At 37.6% G+C, this 18,124-nt stretch overlaps 1 protein-coding gene across 19 annotated transcripts in view; it reads left to right on the forward strand.

Annotated features, from left to right (window-relative positions):
• The window catches only part of C2CD6 (C2 calcium dependent domain containing 6), a 146,015-nt gene that overhangs the window by 64,736 nt on the left and 63,155 nt on the right, over positions 1-18,124 (forward strand). For 18 of the 19 annotated variants that reach the window (XR_012374626.1, XR_012374631.1, XR_012374628.1 and 15 more), the window contains 3 exons: positions 1,176-1,242; positions 4,035-4,078; positions 5,576-5,926. Coding sequence is in view for 11 of the 19 variants with exons in the window: in XM_073880073.1 (XP_073736174.1) it covers positions 1,176-1,242; positions 4,035-4,078; positions 5,576-5,926 (462 nt within the window). In the remaining 8 variants the exon portion in view is untranslated. The remainder of the gene's footprint in view (positions 1-1,175; positions 1,243-4,034; positions 4,079-5,575; positions 5,927-18,124) is intronic. The other variant, XM_025893324.2, reaches the window with a different exon arrangement.

An 18,124-nucleotide genomic window follows, 5' to 3' on the forward strand; every position in this document is an offset into this window, starting at 1 on the left:
GCAGGGGAAGAGGGAGAAGCAGGCTCCCCACCAAGCAGGGAGCCCGATGCGGGGCTCGATCCCAGGACCCTGGGATCATGACCTGAGCCGAAGGCAGACGCTTAACTGACTGAGCCACCCAGGCGCCCCTCAAACTGTTTTCCATAGCGGTTGCACAATTTTACATCTAACCAGCAATGTATGAAGGTTCCATATCTTCACCACTTGTTATTTTCCTTTTTTGTATGTTTCAATTATAGCCATCTTAATGGGTTTGAAGTGGTATCTCATTATGGTTTTGATTTGCATTTCCCTGATAACCAATGAGGTGAACATCTTTTCATATGCTTACTGGCCATTCGTATATCTTCTTTGGGTAAATGTTTACTCAAATCCTTTGGTGTTTTTTTTTAATTGGGTTACTTGTTTTTTTATTGTTCGGTTGTCAGAGTTCTTTATATTTTGAATACTAGACCTTTATCAATATATAAGTAGGTTTAATATTTAGAAATACAATCTGACCTATACATTTTCACCTGGCAGTAGGGATGCATAGGGGTTTCAGTGAATTAATAAAACATTACTGAGATCACAGCCTTGAAATAGTAGTCATGACATACTGATATATTAATGTTTTTCAGTGCCTTGTTATAATTTGGCATAGTGGTACTGCCTTAGGATAAATTAATTAGCACTTATGTAGAATTAGTATTTTAGGGAAAATTTGAGGGGCTCTTCATTAAAGGAACTATGGACTTGGGGTTCTTATTAAAAGATCAGTATTTTATAAGAGTCAGTGATCACTCTACCTTATAATTCCTCTTGGAATTTTTTTTAAAGATCCACATCACTTTGCAACTCATAGGTCATAATGTTTTCCAATAAAAAAGTAATAGTTTTCTTGGGGTATCCTCTTTTATCCCTTGAAGTTACAATATTATGTCATTTATCTCATAATCTTTTTCTCTTACACATTTGTCACTCAAATACCCTATCAATTCTTGGATAGCTTCTCTCTGGAACATTAACTCCTAGCCAGGGTATGCTTCTCTTTAAAATAGTGTTGTTTAGATGGTTTTTCTCCTAAACCCATATTCTTCCATAAATTTTAAAGAGGGTAATGAAAGAAGTTATAAAGGCAGATTGGTTCTCTAAACATTTCTGCAATATCTTTCTTTTTTTTTTCTTGTTTCTAGGAAATTGATACCAACCAGTTACTAAAAAGCCTACATGAAGAGGAGTCTGAAGTTTTTGAAACATCAGGTTAAGAAACTAACTGATATTTCTGTTTATTAGATAATTAAAAAGAGGGTAGTTGTATCACAAAAAGAATTAGTAATTTGCTTTAAGTGGATTTCATTTTTTGTTGGAAATAAATATGCATCTCAGAGTCTTAGTATATGGTATTTATTTTGTAACACTCCAGAGAAAAGACTTTGACCCAATTAAGAGGTTTTTTTTTTTTTTTTAAGATTTTATTTATATGAGAGAGAGAGAGACAGCATGTGCATGAGCAGGGGATAGGGCAGAGGGAGAGGGAGAGGGAGAGAATCTCAAGCAGACTTTGTGCTGAGTTTGGAACCTGATGTGGGGCTTGATCACAAACGTGAGATCATGACCTGAGCCAAAACCAAGAGTTGGATGCTTAACCAACAAAACCACCCAGGTGCCCAAGAGTGTTTTTTTTTTTTTAATGTTCAAATCTTAACTATGATCTTTGAAAAAGTATTTTTCTTAAACATTAGCTGTAGGGCTATTGGTCTCTTTTAAGTAGAGGTGTGTGTGTCTGTGTGTGTGTGTGTGTGAAAGGAAGGAGGACAGAGAGAGGGAGATGGTAAATTCAATTAGCATTAAATTTGAGAACTTATCACAAATTATCAGTAAGATAATGGAAGATATTATTTGGCAGTCTTTTTTTTTTTTTTTAAAGATTTTATTTATTTATTTGAGAGAGAGAGACAGCGAGAGAGGGAACACAAGCAGGGGGAGTGGGAGAGGGAGAAGCACGCTTCCCGCCGAGCAGGGGGCCTGATGCGGGGCTCAATCCCAGGACTCTGGGACCATGACCTGAGCCGAAGGCAGACGCCTAACGACTGAGCCACCCAGGCACCCCTATTTGGCAGTCTTTTAAAAAAATCTCTGTTAAAAGAGTCATGGAAAGTAAGTTAAAATAGTTGCATAAACTGTATCTGTAAAATCTTGGATTCTGCAGGTGTGGAATAACGACTTACTGTTACAGGACTTGTGCCACAAGTTACGTCTCTACTTCCCCTATTTCTACTTCCTGGCTACCTCAGCCTTTGATATGTTCATTTCCTAACCTCTGAGAATTAGCCAGCCTAGCAGAGCTATGCTGTCTTTAGCCTACTCTTTACCTTGAAATGTTCAATTTCCAGGTGTAGGAGAATCACAATTTCCATCTTCAGCATCACTATTGAAGATTTGAGGTTAACACGCCTCAGTCATTGTTGGTTGGCAACTTTTTTTTCTCTTTTTTTTCTTATCTGAAGAGTTTGTTTCAAGTCTAGTGACTTCTTTTTTCTGGTATTCCTATAGTTTCTTATAGCTTCAGCTAACATTTATTGACCACTGTATTGCAGGCCTTCACCTGGATTATATAAATCAGTCCTCATAGCAGTCAGTTGAGGGTGCTATTATTTATCCATATTTTACAGATGAGAAAGCTGAGGATCAGACAGATTAACCAGTCAGAAGTCACACAGCCATCAACTGATAGGGATTAAATTTGAACCTTGTCCATTCGACCCAAGAGCTTAAGCATTTAACCATATTGCTGCTCATATCTTATATATACTTAATATCAGACCTGTAAGATAAGCCATTATTAATCCTGTTTTACACATGAGAAAACCAAGGCTCAGAAAAATGGGCTAAGCTGACCACAGTCACACAGCTAATGACCATAATAAATTTTGTGTTATACTAGACTTAACACATTCCTTTGTATCTCAGTTTTTTGTTCCATCTCTCTTCCTTTAAGGTTTTCCTTTTCTACTTGCTAAATATATAATCTTCATATTTGTAGGAAAATTTTACAAGTGCTTCAATTAGCCTCTTATTTTTTTAAATTTTATCTTATTATGTTATGTTAGTCACCATACAATACATCATTAGTTTTTGATGTAGTGATCCATGATTCATTGTTTTCATATAATACGCAGTGCTCCATGCAGTACATGCCCTCCTTAATACCCATCACCAGGCTAACCCATCCACCCACCCCCCCCAACACCCTCAGTTTGTTTCTCGGAGTCCATAGTCTCTCATGGTTCATCTCTCCCTCCAATTTCCCCCCCTTCATTTTTCCCTTCCTTCTCCTAATGTCCTCCATGCTCTTCCTTATGTTCCACAAATAAGTGAAACCATATGATAATTGACTTTCTCTGCTTGACTTATTTCACTTAGCATAATCTCCTCCAGTTTCATCCATGTTGATGTAAAGTTGGGTATTCATCCCTTCTGATGACTGAGTAATATTCCATTGTATATATGGACCCCATCTTTTTTATCCATTCATCTGTTGAAGGGCATCTCGGCTCTTTCCACAGTTTGGCTATTGCGGACATTGCTGCTATGAACATTGGGGTGCATATGACCCTTCTTTTCACTACATCTCGATCAGCCTCTTTTAAATGGTCCTACTTTCTGTGGTTACATGCAACTTTATTTCAGTCTCTTTTTTCCAATCCCAACTCTATCACTGCCCATCTGGATTTATTTTATTTCCTCTTGACTTGTAGAAAAATATACTGTATATCTGTTTTTATGTCTTACACTGATGGATCTGAAATCTTACCACTTAATGCATTTTTCATTTTATCTCCACACTTTTTCAATTTACCACTCCCCCATCTTCCCAGAGATTCATCAGCCTGTTTTTACTAAATAGTATTTATGTTTGAATAGCTCCTTTATTTAAATTGTTCTTTATTCTTGGTGAGAAAAATTAAAATAGTATTTTATTAGTGTACGTATGTATAAATGTGTTTATTTTATAATATAATAATAAAATACTTCTATTAATTTATTAATAGATGTCCCTTTTATAATGGAGGAAGCTGAAACTGCTCCAAGTGAGGTAAGGGAACTTGGAAGAGAACTTCTAATAGTCACTATTTTATAAGGGGATGAAACATTTATTTATTTATTTATTTATTTATTTAAAGATTTTATTTATTTATTTGAGAGAGAGAATGAGATAGAAAGAGAGAGCATGAGAGGGTCAGAGGGAGAAGCAGACTCCCTGCCGAGCAGGGAGCCCAATGTGGGACCCGGTCCCGGGACTCCAGGATCATGACCTGAGCCGAAGGCAGTCACTTAACCAACTGAGCCACCCAGGCGCCCGGGGATGAAACATTTATAAATAGAGAAATATTTATAGATGGAAAAATAAGCACCCAAGAAGTTATTCAGGTTTTTATGGTTATTTCTATTGTGGCAATATCTATTCAATTACATTATTTATTTAAATTAAATTACACTCTTAAAAGGGAAATTACAGCATAAAATGGTAATATTTAAAAATACATACAAAGATAGGGGACAAAAGATGATGAAGAGAAAGGGGGCAACAAGTAAAAATAAAAGCATAAAATTCTGCAAAATAATCTTGGAAATGGAAGCCACAGACTTTACCACATTCTTTACTTTCTCTATGGATTTATAATCTACATTTAAAATAGAAGCAAAAAAAAATAGAGTTCACATAATATTATTTGATTTTATGATATTTTTTGTGCTATTTTGCTATTAGAAATTCCCTTATTTTTATTTTTTTAAAAAGATTTATTTATTTTGGGGAGCATGCATTTGAGTGCATGGTGGGAGGAGGGACAGAGAGCGAGAGCGAGAGCGAGTGAGAGAGAGAGAGAGAGAGAATCTCAAGCAGATCCCCAGCTGAGCACAGAGCTTGACATGGGGCTCAATCCCATGACTCCATGATCATGACCTAAGCTGAAATCACGAGTCGGAAACTCAACTGACTGAGCCACCCAGGTATCCCTAAAATTTCCTTTATTATGATATATTAGTGTAGCATAATAACAGCAAAATGTTGGACCCCTCAATTTTCTTTAAGATGTTGCTGTTGCTGATTTATAAAATCTGAATATATAAGAACCACTGCTTTATAAAGCAGTATGATTGGGGCGCCTGGGTGGCTCAATTGGTTAAGCATCTGCCTTTGGCTCAGGTCACGATCCCAGGGTCCTGGGATCAAGTCCCACGTCAGCTCCCTGCTCAGCGGGAGTCTGCTTCTCCCTCTCCCTCTGCCTGCCACTCCTCCTGCTTGTGCTCTCTCTCTCTCTGTGTCAAATAAATGAATAAAATCTTTAAAAAAAATAAAGCAGTGTGATCATGAATAATGAATAATGAATATTCATTTTAATGAATAATATTCTGTAGTCCATGGTTTCAGGCAAATAGAGAGTTTAACTCTTTTAATAAGGAATGTAATAATTGATGGTCACTTTTTATGATAACAGATAAGGGTTTTTAATGCCAATTTTAATATTTTTAAATATTTTCTAGTCAGTAATGATTAATTGGTAGTTTGCTTTATTCATATATTTTCTAGTTGCCGGGTAATGATGATAAGAGAAGTATGACTCTACCAACTCTGAACCAGTCAAATCAAGATAATTCAGATGCTGTTGCTCCTGAAAGTGATGAATCAACAAAGCAAACAGATGAGTCAACAAAGCAAACAGTTGAGTCAACAAAGCAAATAGATGAATCAACAAAGCAAACTCCATTGCCTGTTATTCCTATCCCGACAATAACAGAGGAGAACAAAACATCACCTTTAGAGGAATACCAATCAAAAGCTGTGCCAGAGGGAAAAATGAAAAATATGTTCTTTCCACCAGAAGTAAAATTGAAAGATAGATATCCAAGCCTTTTAAAAACAGACTCATCTCCATCAGAGGTAAAGTTGAAAACTAGCTATATATATCCAGGTAAAATAAAGAGGAGGATCTTAGATTCATCACCAGCAGAACTTAGATGGCAAAGCAACCATCTAAGCTTAGCTAGAAAGAAGAGCACAAACTTAGTTTCCCCAGATTCAAAATCAAAAAGTAGGTCTCAAAGCCAAGATTCAGAGGAAGACTTTGAACTAAAGGTAGCTGCCCTCATATTAAAAGTATAAAACTAGGGGGCGCCTGGGTGGCTCAGATGGTTAAGCACCTGCCTTCGGCTCAGGTCATGATCCCAGGCTCCTGGGATGGAGTCCCGCATTGGGCTCCCTGCTCCTTGGGAGCCTGCTTCTCCCTCTGCCTCTCTTTCTCTCTCTGTCTCTCATGAATAAATAAAATCTTAAAAAAGAAATAAAAGTATAAAATTAGGGAAAACTAAATAATTCATTAAAATAAAAGCAAATTGAAAATGCATTCAAAAGTCTCCAAGGGGAAGTGTGTCTAAGTATACTAAACATTTCCTACCCTACTTAGATTCATCAAGTGAGGAGGAAAAAAAAAACCCTTGAAGGAAAAGCAGAGTGATGTGAGATACCCATAGTACAAACTAGTCTCATGGGTGGGTATAAAATTCAGCTGAAAGTTTAACAAAAGCAAGATGTAAATTCAAAGAAAATTTAAAAATCTTGGGAAGTTATTTCAGTGGAAATTTTTAATAAAACTGTTATAGGAAATAACAGATTATTCTTATTACAAATAATTTTCTAGTTTAAAATGAGAATGATCTGAATATAAATTCAAAGGGTTAAAAGCATTTCTCAAAATGACATTCTACTTAGATCTTTACTTCTTATTTGAATCACTATTATAGGTAGCTCATAAAGCAGTGTAAAAATGTGTACTGGTCAGTGGGTAAACAATCTGAATTCTAAGTAAGTTTCTGCCTCTAAATACTTCCAACAAGTTTGGGCACCTAAACCTCTAGACTTACTTCCTCATCTATTGAATGGTAGATCGTATCAGGTCATTTCTAAATTCTCTTTCTAATTCTAAAAGATAATTTTATTAAATATCTCTAGTTGGGGAATTGTTCTTTTTTTAAAATTATTTATTTGGTAGAGAGAGTGTGTGTACAAGCAGGGGGAGTGGCAGGCAGAGGGAGAGGGAGAAGCAGGCTCCCTGCTGAGCAAGGAGCCTGATGCGGGACTCGATACCAGGACCCCAGGGATCATGACCTGAGCTGAAGGCAGACACTTAACTGACCTAGCCACCCAGGTGCTCCTAGTTGGGGAATTATTCTTAAATACCTAGATCAGTAGCTTAAACCAGTGTAAGTTATAAAGAATAACATTCTTATTTTTACTGAATGTGAAAGTAATACAGTTATAGAAAATTTAGAAAATAAACACATAAAAGACCAAATAAAAGTAGTTATAATCCTACTGCAATTTTAACCATTTTTTCCCTTTCAGCTTTGTTATTTATATATAACCATATTTTTCATTTATTTTAAAAAACTTGGATCAAATTATTTATGTGTGTATATATATAATTTTATATTGTGCTTTTCAAAACTTGACATTATAAGCATGTTACCTGATTTTCTTAAAAATCTGCAAGGTGTAGAATATCCTTAAATATAGATAGTAATTCCTTTAAACATTTTCTATATTGTTGGACATTAGGTTTGAAGTTAACATCCTTTTACGTAACTGTTTGGATCTATGATTATGCCCTCATATATTCATAGAAATGGCATGTTGACAAATTTGCTCTCCAGAAAGATTTTGCCACTTTACCTTCTAACCAATAGTATTTGAATATTAATAATCTTTTAAAGAATGATTAGAACTTTTTCATACTTTTTAGCTATTTTGATTGTCCCTAGTTGGAGTAGATAGATTGTATCCTTTGTCCATTGTTTTCTGGTGAGGACTTGGTGGTGATGTTGAGGTTTGGTAGTGAGCTCTTTTTCATTATAAGGATATTAACCATTGGTATATTCATGGCACATACTTTTTCTTTTTTTTTTAATTAGTTCCACTTTATTTATTTAAATTTTATTATGTTAGTCACCATAGTCATCATTAGTTTTTGATGTAGTGTTCCATGATCCATTGTTTTCATATAACACCCAGTGCTCCATGCAGTACGTGCCCTCCTTAATACCCATCACCGGGCTAACCCATCCTCCCACCCCCCTCTCCTCTAAAACCCTGTTTGTTTCTCAGAGTCCAGAGTCTTTCATGGTTCATATCTCCCTCCAGTTTCCCCCCCTTCCTTTTCCCCTTCCTTCTCCTAATGTCCTCCATGCTCTTCCATATTCTATTTTCTTATGTTAGTCACCATACCATACATCATTAGTTTTTGATGTAGTGATCCATGCTTTATTGTTTTCGTATAACACCCAGTGCTCCATGCAGTACATGCCCTCCTTAATACCCATCACCAGGCTAACCCATGCCTCACCCCCCTCCCCTCTAACACCCTCAGTTTGTTTCTCAGAGTCCATAGTCTCTCATGGTTCATCTCTCCCTCCGATTTCTCCCCCCTTCATTTTTTCCCCTCCTTCTCTTAATGTCCTCCATGCTCTTCCTTATGTTCCACACGTAAGTGAAACCATATGATAATTGACTTTCTCTGCTTGACTTATTTCACTTAGCATAATCTCCTCCAGTCCCATCCATGTTGATGTAAAAGTTGGGTATTCATCCCTTCTGATGACTGAGTAATACTCCATTGTATATATGGACCACATCTTCTTTATCCATTCATCTGTTGAAGGGCATCTCGGCTCTTTCCACAGTTTGGCTATTGTGGACATTGCTTTTTCATAGTTAGTAGTTTGCCTTTTAATTTCTCTATTGAGTCTAACTTCCAAAATATTCAGTTTCATTTGATAAGTGAGTTACTGCTGTATAACAAATCACTCCAAAACTCAGTGGCTTAAAATAACCATGTTATTATCTCATGATTCTATGGGTTGATTGTGCTCAGGTGGGAAGTTGTTTGCTCCACTTAATTTTGGTGAGGCTCATAATCATCTAGGAGCTCGACTGGGCTGGAACACTCATGAGGTTCACTTACATGTCTTACACTTTGATGGGGAAAGCTGTAAATCTGGGCTCAGTTGGGATGCATGAACATCTGGTTTGATGTATCTCTTCCCACTCCCCACCACCACCCCTGTATCACCTTAGGGATTATCCCTTTCCATGCTGCCTCTTCATGTGGTCTCTCTTGCAGGGCAGCTAAATTTCTTATGTGGCAGCTTGGGGCTTGCAATACACAAAAACAGAAGCTTCAGGTCCTCCTATGACTTAGGGCTTGGAATAAACACAGGGTCATTTCTACTGAATTCTGTGAGTTAAAGCAAGTCTCAGGCTCAACCCTGATTCAGTATGGAAGGGGACTACATAAGGGCAGGAATCTTAGAAAGTGATGTTCATTGGGAGCCGTATTTGGAGATTAACCACAATTAATTATCTCTACCCACAAGTAATTCATGTACCTCCTACATGCAAACTATACTTACCTTCTAAGATCCTTGGCTAATGCTATTACTACATCAGGCTTAGGCGTGAAGTATAGAATTTATCCAGGTGGATGAGGCTTCTTGAGTATGGCTCCTTTCAATCTTAAGACCTGTGAATTGAAGAGACCAATTATCTGTGTCCTATATACATGGTGAGTAAGGAACAGGAAAACAGGAGGTACTTAACTTCCAAAGGTGGAAAAAGGGGAAAGTGAAGCATACAGCAGTGAGTGGGCCATAATTTTGAAGCTCTTGCCTCTGCCCTTGGGGCTTGGCTTTACCTTCTTTTTCCATGGGAAAGAGCTTATATTTGTAACTGAGTAGCTTTGCAGCCTATGTCTTCTCTGTAGAAAGTTGAGAGTTCAAAAACCTCTTTCCATTTAAATTGTCACTGTTCCTGTCTCAGATGCTATGAATCTTACAGATTTTGTAGGCTTTCTGTATATCAAATTATGATTTTAGCCAACTGTTACACTCCTGAATATCTTTAAGACAGACCACTATTTACCTTTGGTTGAGAGCCAGGGTGCTGTAGTACAATATCCTTAAGAATCTTAGAGGCTCTCCTATCCAGCAGAGAGGACCTAACAGGTCATCCTAAGATACTTAGAATTTTATTTTTTGTTTAGCTGAATGGGTCTGTGAAACACTATCTTAAAACTTTTTGAAATCTGAACAAGAGATCTTAGAGTCACACCCTTGTGATCTTGACCTTGAAACCACATTTTCCTGGCAAGGCCATTGAAGCCCCATCAATGAAGTCATGAGGCCAGGATTTCTGCCATTGGTTCAGTGGCTTAACAGTGTCTTCAAGGACCCAGTAACAGGCTCTTATCTTTCCTCTTTTTCATGCTAATGCTGGTCACTTTATGATCACAAGATGTTTGCTTCAGGGTGCCTGGGTGGCTCAGTTGGTTAAGCGACTGCCTTCGGCTCAGGTCATGATCCTGGTGTTCCAGGATCAAGTCCCGCATCAGGCTCCCTGCTCAGCAGGGAGTCTGCTTCTCCCTCTGACCCTCCCTCCTCTCATGTGCTCTCTCTCTCTCTCAAATAAATAAATAAAATCTTAAAAAAAAAAAAAAAGATGTTTGCTTCAGTCCTAGGCATCATATATAGATCAAGGCAGGTGAAAGAATGGGGGGGTTGAGTAGTTAAGTTCTTTTGTACTGGCCTCTTTTTATTTCTACAAAGAAACAAAAATTTACCCAATCACCCCCCAGTAGATTTTGTGTCTCATTGGCTAGAATTATGTAACATGAATACTTCTAGCTTTGAAGAAGAATGGGAAAACTAGTATTTGGCAAAAGGGAATGGGATTTCCAATGATTCATCATTTTGGACTGGATAGGTTGCTGTTAATAGCAAAATTCAGGTTATGTTAGTAATAAGATAGCGTGGGGAGTGGTTATTACATAATCAATTAGCAGTAGTACCACAATTATTCTCTCTGATGGGAATGTTCTTTCCCCAAATCTTCACAGGGTTCATACATTCATAACATTCAGGTGTCTACTCAAATGTTAACCTCCTTAGAGAGGGCTTCTCTGACCACTCTATGTAAAATAATTAACCACTTACTCACCCTATCCCATCCCTATTACTTTCTCTTCAAGTATCATTACATGGTATCATATGTTTTTTTACTTATTTACTATCATTCCCAGTTGCCTTTTAAATTCCAAGTGATAGTGATTTAGTCTTACCACATTACCATTTAGAATAGTGATGAGTCAATAACAGACACTTAATATTTGTTGATTTGATTAGTTAAAAATATTGCAGGGTATTGATGGATTTGCTTTGGAATCTCTGAATATATTGTTTTATTATGTTCAATTAGCCAACATATAATACATCAATAGTTTTTGATGCAGTGTTCAACAATTCATTATAGTTGCATATAACACCCAGTGTTTATCACCGTACGTGCCCTCCTTAATACCCATCCCCCAGCTATCCCATCCCCCCAACTCCCTCCATTCTGTAACCCTCAGTTTTTTTCCCCAAGTCCAGAGTCTTTCATTTTGTCTCCCTCTCTGATTTCTTCCCATTTTTCCCTCCTTTTCCCTGTGGTCTTCCACACTATTCCTTATGTTCCACATTATGAGTGAAACCATATGATAATTGTCTTTTTCTGCTTGACTTATTTCACTTAGCATAATCTCCTCCAGTTCCATCCATGTCAGTGCAAATGGTGGGTATTCATCCTTTCTGATGGCTAAATAATATTCCATTGTATATATGAACCACATTTTCTTTATTCATCTCTTGAAGGACATCTCGGCTCTTTCCACAGTTTGGCTATTGTGGACATGGCTGCCAAGAACATTGAGGTGCATGTGCCCCTTCTTTTCACTACATCTGTATCTTTGGGGTAAATACCTAGTAGTGCAATTGCTGGGTCGTAGGGTAGCTCTATTTTTAATGTCTTGAGGAACCTCTCTACTGTTTTCCAGAGTGGCTGCACCAGCTTGCATGCCCACCAACAGTGTAGGAGGTTTCCCCTTTCTCCACATCCTCACCAACACTTGCTATTTCCTGTCTTGTTAATTTTTGCCATTCTAACTGGGTAAGGTGGTATCTCATTGTGGTTTTGATTTGTATTTCCCTGATGACTAGTGATGTTGAACATTTTTTCATGTCTGTTAGCCATTTGTATGTCTTCTTTGCAGAAGTGTCTGTTCATGTCTTCTGCCCATTTATTGACTGGATTATTCATTTTTTCGGTATTGAGTTTGAGAAGTTCTTTATAGATCTTGGATACTAGCCCTTTATCCATAATGCCATTTGCAAATATCTTCTCCCATTCCATGGGTTGCCTCTTAGTTTTGTTGACTATATTTTTTTAATTGAAGTATAATTGGCATATAACATTAGTTATAGGCATACAACATAATGATTTGATATTTGTATACATTGTGATTTGTACGCACTACAATAAGTCCAGTTACCATCTGTCACCATACATAGTTAAAAAATTTTTTCTTGTGATGAGAACTTTCAAAATCTACCTACTTTCTTAGCAATATTCAAATAGACAATACAAGAGTACTGACTATTGTACATGCTGTACATTACATCCCATGACTTATTTGTTTTATAAGTGAAATTCGCTCCTTTTGATCCCTTTCTCCATTCCCTCCTTCCCCCCTTCCTTCTGGCAACCACCAGTCTGTTCTTGTATCTGTGAATTTTGTTTTGTTTCATTTTGATTTTTAAATTCTACATGTAAGTGAAATCATACAGTATTTATCTTTCTCTATTTGACTTATTTCACTGAGCATTATATCCCCAATGTCCATCCATGTTTTCACAAATGGCAAGATTTCATTCTTTTTTATGGCTGAAAATATTCCAGTGTGTGTGTGTGTGTGTGTGTGTGTGTGTGTGTGTGTATACACACACCTTATTCATTCATCCATCAATGAACACTTAGGTTGTTTCCATACCTTGGTTATTAAATTAATGCTGCATTGAACATGGGGGTGCATATGTCTTTTGAATTGGGGTTTTCATTTTCTTTGGATAAATACCCAAAAGTAGAATTGATGGGTCATATAGTAGTTCTGCTTCTAATTTTTTGAGGAACATCCATATTGTTTTCCATAGTGGCTGCACCAGTTTGCATTCCCACCAACAGTGCACGAGAATTCTTCTTTTCTACATCCTCGCCAACAATTGTTATTTCTTGTTTTTTGATTTTAGCTATTCTGACAGGTGTGAGGTGATATCTCATTATAGTTTTGACTTGCATTTCCCTGATGATGAGTGATGTTGAGCATCTTTTCATGTGCCTGATTGTCGTCTGTCCTCTTTGGAATAATGTCTGTTCAGATCCTCTGCCCATTTTTAATTCAGATTATTTGGTTTTTTGTTATTGAGTTGTATGAGTTCCTTCTATTAACCCTTTATCAAATACATGATTGCAGATATCTTCTGACATTCAATAGGTAGCCTTTTCATTGTGTTGATGACTTATTTCTCTGTGCAGAAGCTTTTTAGTTTGATGTAGTCCCCTTTGTTTATTTTTGCTTTTGTTGCCCTTGCCTTTGCAATCAGCTACAAACAATCATCACAAGACTAATAATGTCAAGGAGCTTACTGGCTATGCAATCTCTGAATATATTATAACTCTCAGGACTCATTGTACGTAATTAATAAAAATCACCTAGTCATAGGAAATGCAAATAATTTTAGTACTTCTAAGGAGAATGAAGCCCCTAACTCTGGCATACCAAATATCAGGCATAAGGCAGAGAGATTAATTCCACACTCCATAAAGTGTAGTGATAAGGGCTTGATTATGTATGTCTTTGAGTTTAAGCTTCTAGTGCCTACAGAAAACTAGGATTAAGGAAGACAGGGAATTGTGTATGTGATACCACTAACCTTTTATTCATTCATTGAATTTAACTGCCTTCATTATGCTATGAATTTCATTTATGAAATGTAAATCCTTTCATGACGATTGATGAAACTGGTGGGAAATATTCTGTGATCTCCCAAATTCATTGTCTTTGCTAATTCTGCACTTTGAATCAACCCAACTCAGGCATATATGAAATGTACCTTTACAATTACTTTATCCACTTTCTTTTTTGATTCAATAATTTTTTCACCTAGAAGTTTTTCTAATCTAATTACATCTATGAATTCTTGAAACTAATTGAGACTATAAAAATAGAGATAAAAATAGTTTTCATGATTTTTAGAGTAAGAGAACTTTTCCAATTGATTAAAGTAGATCTTCTTTTGAAACAGATAATTTTAAAATTTCTAATTATTTTTCTCTTTGCTCATACTGTTCTCTGGAAGGTATGTTTTTCCAGTGGTATCTGAGGTGGATTTTGTCGAGATAGTTTACTTAAATCTTTGGGTGCCAGAAAAAGGGAAAGGAGTCATTTTATATTTTCAGTAATTTTGATATTGCTGCATTAAGCTTTTATTTGCCTATGAGGAACAGAAAAAAAACAGTATATAACTGGAAGCAGTACATACTAGAGAACATCACTGAGTTTTCAGTGTTTTCATATTCATTGGGCCAGCATTCCTTAACGTAGCTGGGCACCCTAGACTAATTGCAGGTCCTATGAGCTTGAAAAAATATGTGTCTCCATTGAGGAGTAGAAGGTTCTGTCCACTATCTTCCAAGTCAGTCTTCTACTTGAATGTGGTAAATTACAGGTGGATTGGTTAGCCTTTTAATCTGTTTTCATCTTGACTATATCTAATACAAACATTTTTGGACTATAGAGAGTACCTATGCTTATTTTCCATCTTGTGCCCACCTTAGTCTGTTGTCTGCCTGTCTTTGTTTTACGCCCCAAGACGGTGACTGCTATGGAATGCCTTACAAGACTGTCCTTCTGGCTGATTTCTAGGTAGGTCCAGTAAATGGCAAACACTGGCAGAACATTGTAGGTCAATAGCGAAAGAAAGGTTAGGTTTTTCTGTCCTACTGTTTTCCTGCTTTGGTGCTGTGGTTCTGGCAATGAATTTTCCTTCATATGTACAGCTTCTGCTGAGTGGCCCCAGCTGCATGACTCCAGCTGTTACTAGGCTCTGGCTGGAGTGGTAACATCTTTTCAGTGTCTCCCTCAGCATTGATTATTGGTTCCTTATCCATAAATATACCTTTCATTAATAGTAAAGCTTCTTTTGTTGAACCATTTTAGAGGAATTCTAATTCCTGCCCTAACTCTAGTAATCTTCCCAGTTTTCTAGTATGCATACATATTTTCCTCTATTTTTTTAGCTCTGGATTTTTTTTTTAATTTGCAGTATAGTTGATACATAGTTTCCTGTGTTTTTATGTTTTTTGCTCATTTCACAGCCGCTTTGTAAAAATTCAAATGATCATACTGATCTGAATGTTCATTATGCATTTTTAAAGTACAGAGTTGAAAATGATGCATGCTTATTATTAAAATTCAAGCAATCCTCCCAAAAGTAAGAAAGAGCCCAAAATTCCACCATCCAGAAATTACCAGTGTTAATAGTTAATATTTGGTGACATCATTTCATAAATCTTTCCATATTTGGGGGAGACAGTCTCCATGATTCTTGTGAGAGGTATAGGATTCTTTTCCTATAACATAATCAGTTGCATGTGATCTTGTTATCTGGCCCACTTTGCATTACCTTGGGAATCAGGGCTTGAGGAACTGATGTAAAAAGGTTTATATCCTGGCTCTGAGTAATAAACTTTTGTTTCTGACCCAGGAAACTCATTTCTTCTATCAGCCTCCATGAAACTGTGGCAGGCTGACTAGTTAGCTTACAAGCATAGTACATTCTTGACAGCTTTGGTTACAAGATGGGATACTGACAGACATGGCCTTCTGAAAGATGAAGGACCAGGACCTTGTGGTCTGATCAGTTGCATTTGGGGGAAGCCCATGGGAACTGGTGGAAAGTGATGACCAAGTTGTATGATCAATCAGGCAATAAGTAGTCCTTTACTTTAGGCTAATGGAGAGATGGTTGCAAGTTAAGTGTTGGGAACTAGGCTTAAAAACAGCTGCCTGACCAGTGCCCTGGTTGTTGCTAATTATTCTCCAGGTAGGGAGACTTCTTTGCCAATCTGATGATTCACCTCAGTGTCTGTCCCATTTTAACAGTACTAAGATCAGTCCTGAGTGAGGAGAAGATTCTGCTCTTTGGCAACAGTTACAGAGTTGCATACCTACACTCAGGATGGTAGAATGGAAATTTATGACTGTTATGGACAGAAACAAAGTGAATCATTAAAACTTTGGCTGGTTTTCCTGGGAGATGAGGATGTAGGCTAAGTAATACCTATAAAGGAAGGATGGCAATGGCTGGTCCATCTTATGGGTAAGTACTCCTCAGTATATGGTGATAATCTTATAGCCATTCCAAAATAACAATAAAAGATCTGTTTTTTGTCTTGAGTTCTGGCTGCTAAAAGGTTTGTCTATCCTGAGACAAACCCGAGTGGGAAACCATAATAGGCATTGACTAGTATTTGGGCACTTATTGCCCTGAATTGTGTACACATTGCTGATGAGAATGATCCACTGACTCAAAGAAACTGACCCAAAGAAATATAAATTCTTGAAGTCAGCTCTGGTGCCTTGAAAAACTCCTTCAACCCTTATGTTGAAGCTAGGGAAGAATTTGAGATGTCATCATGGTAATGGGACAGCAGATATCCTGGATTGAAGTGGACTCCACAAAGTAGGTCACTACTGTGCGAGCCAAGCTTAAGTCACCTGAGGACACACAAACCTCATGGCCCTATCCAGAAAGCAGTGTGGCTACAGCTCTCAAGTCAAATAATTCCCAAAGATGAAATAGATGGTGTCAACTATGAAGACCTTGTTGCCTCATTTAGTGTGCTGGGCAGACCAGCAGTTCATTTGATTGAACCACACATTGCTGTTAAACCACTCAAAACTGAAAGTAAACATGAAGTCTTGTTAGATGGCATGGAGTTGCCTTCCTCTTCTGAACCCCATGACACCTTCCTTTCCTCTTAACCTGATCCCAGATGCTTTACAGAGAGACATGATTAAAGGTGGAGCCAAGATCTTCCTGTCCCTAAAGGGGATAGAAGGTTCTATGCAGCCATTGAAGTTTTCTGGTGAATCTCAGGGAGGGTAGGGACCCAATCTTTTATGGCTTTGCTGGTTATGAATGTTCAGGTCTCTATCTTACCCAGACCTAGGGAAGGAAAAATTAGTTGGATTCAACTTACAGGATTTGGGCAGCGTTCACAATAGGGAAGGAAACTAATATAACCTTCTGGATGGGACTCTTTAGGCCAATTGAATGTACTGTTGTTTCCACATCTGAATATGTGGTAGGGATTATTATGTTATATACTTGTCTGTCTCCATCCCATAGAGCCACATGTAGAGAAGTGCTGGTGGGACATGTAAATTGCTACCCAACTTGTCTCCCTGTGCCCTTTCAGTTGGTCCAACAGAAACACTAGAATCCTAGAAGGAAAAGGGAAATCACAGCCTTCATTAAGGACTTAAAGGTAGCAGGGAAAGTAAGAGCTCCATTATCTCAATAACACATCCCTGTATGGCCAGTGAATTTGCTATCGAAGTTGGAGACTTAAGTTATCACCAAATGAATCCAGTTGTTGGCTCTGTATCCCAGCTGTTTCAGATATTTTGATTATAACTATCTATTACATAAGCATGATGGCACTTGGTATGCTGTCTTGTACATTGCCAACACAACCTTTGCCATACCACTGACACTTGAGGGTCAAGCTAGTTTGCATAGGATTTTCATACTTAGCCGGGGCACCTACTTACCTGCTACTTTGTACCAGTGAGTGGGTCTGAGCTCCTGAGCCCAGACACACTCTGAAAGCAGGGTGGTGCATGAGGGAGGAGGGGGTACTGATGCTGTGATAAGATAAAGGGCTAAAATAAAAACAAAAGCCTAGGAGCAACTGGGTGGTTCAGTCAGATAAGCACCTGACTCTTCATCTCAGCTCAGGTCTTGATCTGAGTCCTGAGTTCAAGCCCTGCTTGGGCTCCACACTGGGCATGGAGCCTACTTAAAACAAAACAAAACAAAAACAAAAACAAAAGACTTCTAGTTGCTCTAGATGTCCTCCACAGGCTAGTCTCCCTCACACCCTTGTTCTTCCAGTGCTCCCAGTCTGGAAATAACAATCTTCTGATGGCTA

Source organism: Callorhinus ursinus, unplaced genomic scaffold, assembly GCF_003265705.2.
Source record: "Callorhinus ursinus isolate GAN/ISIS: 27379988/994484 unplaced genomic scaffold, GSC_fseal_2.0 scaffold2, whole genome shotgun sequence".
Taxonomy (NCBI): Eukaryota; Metazoa; Chordata; class Mammalia; order Carnivora; family Otariidae; genus Callorhinus; species Callorhinus ursinus.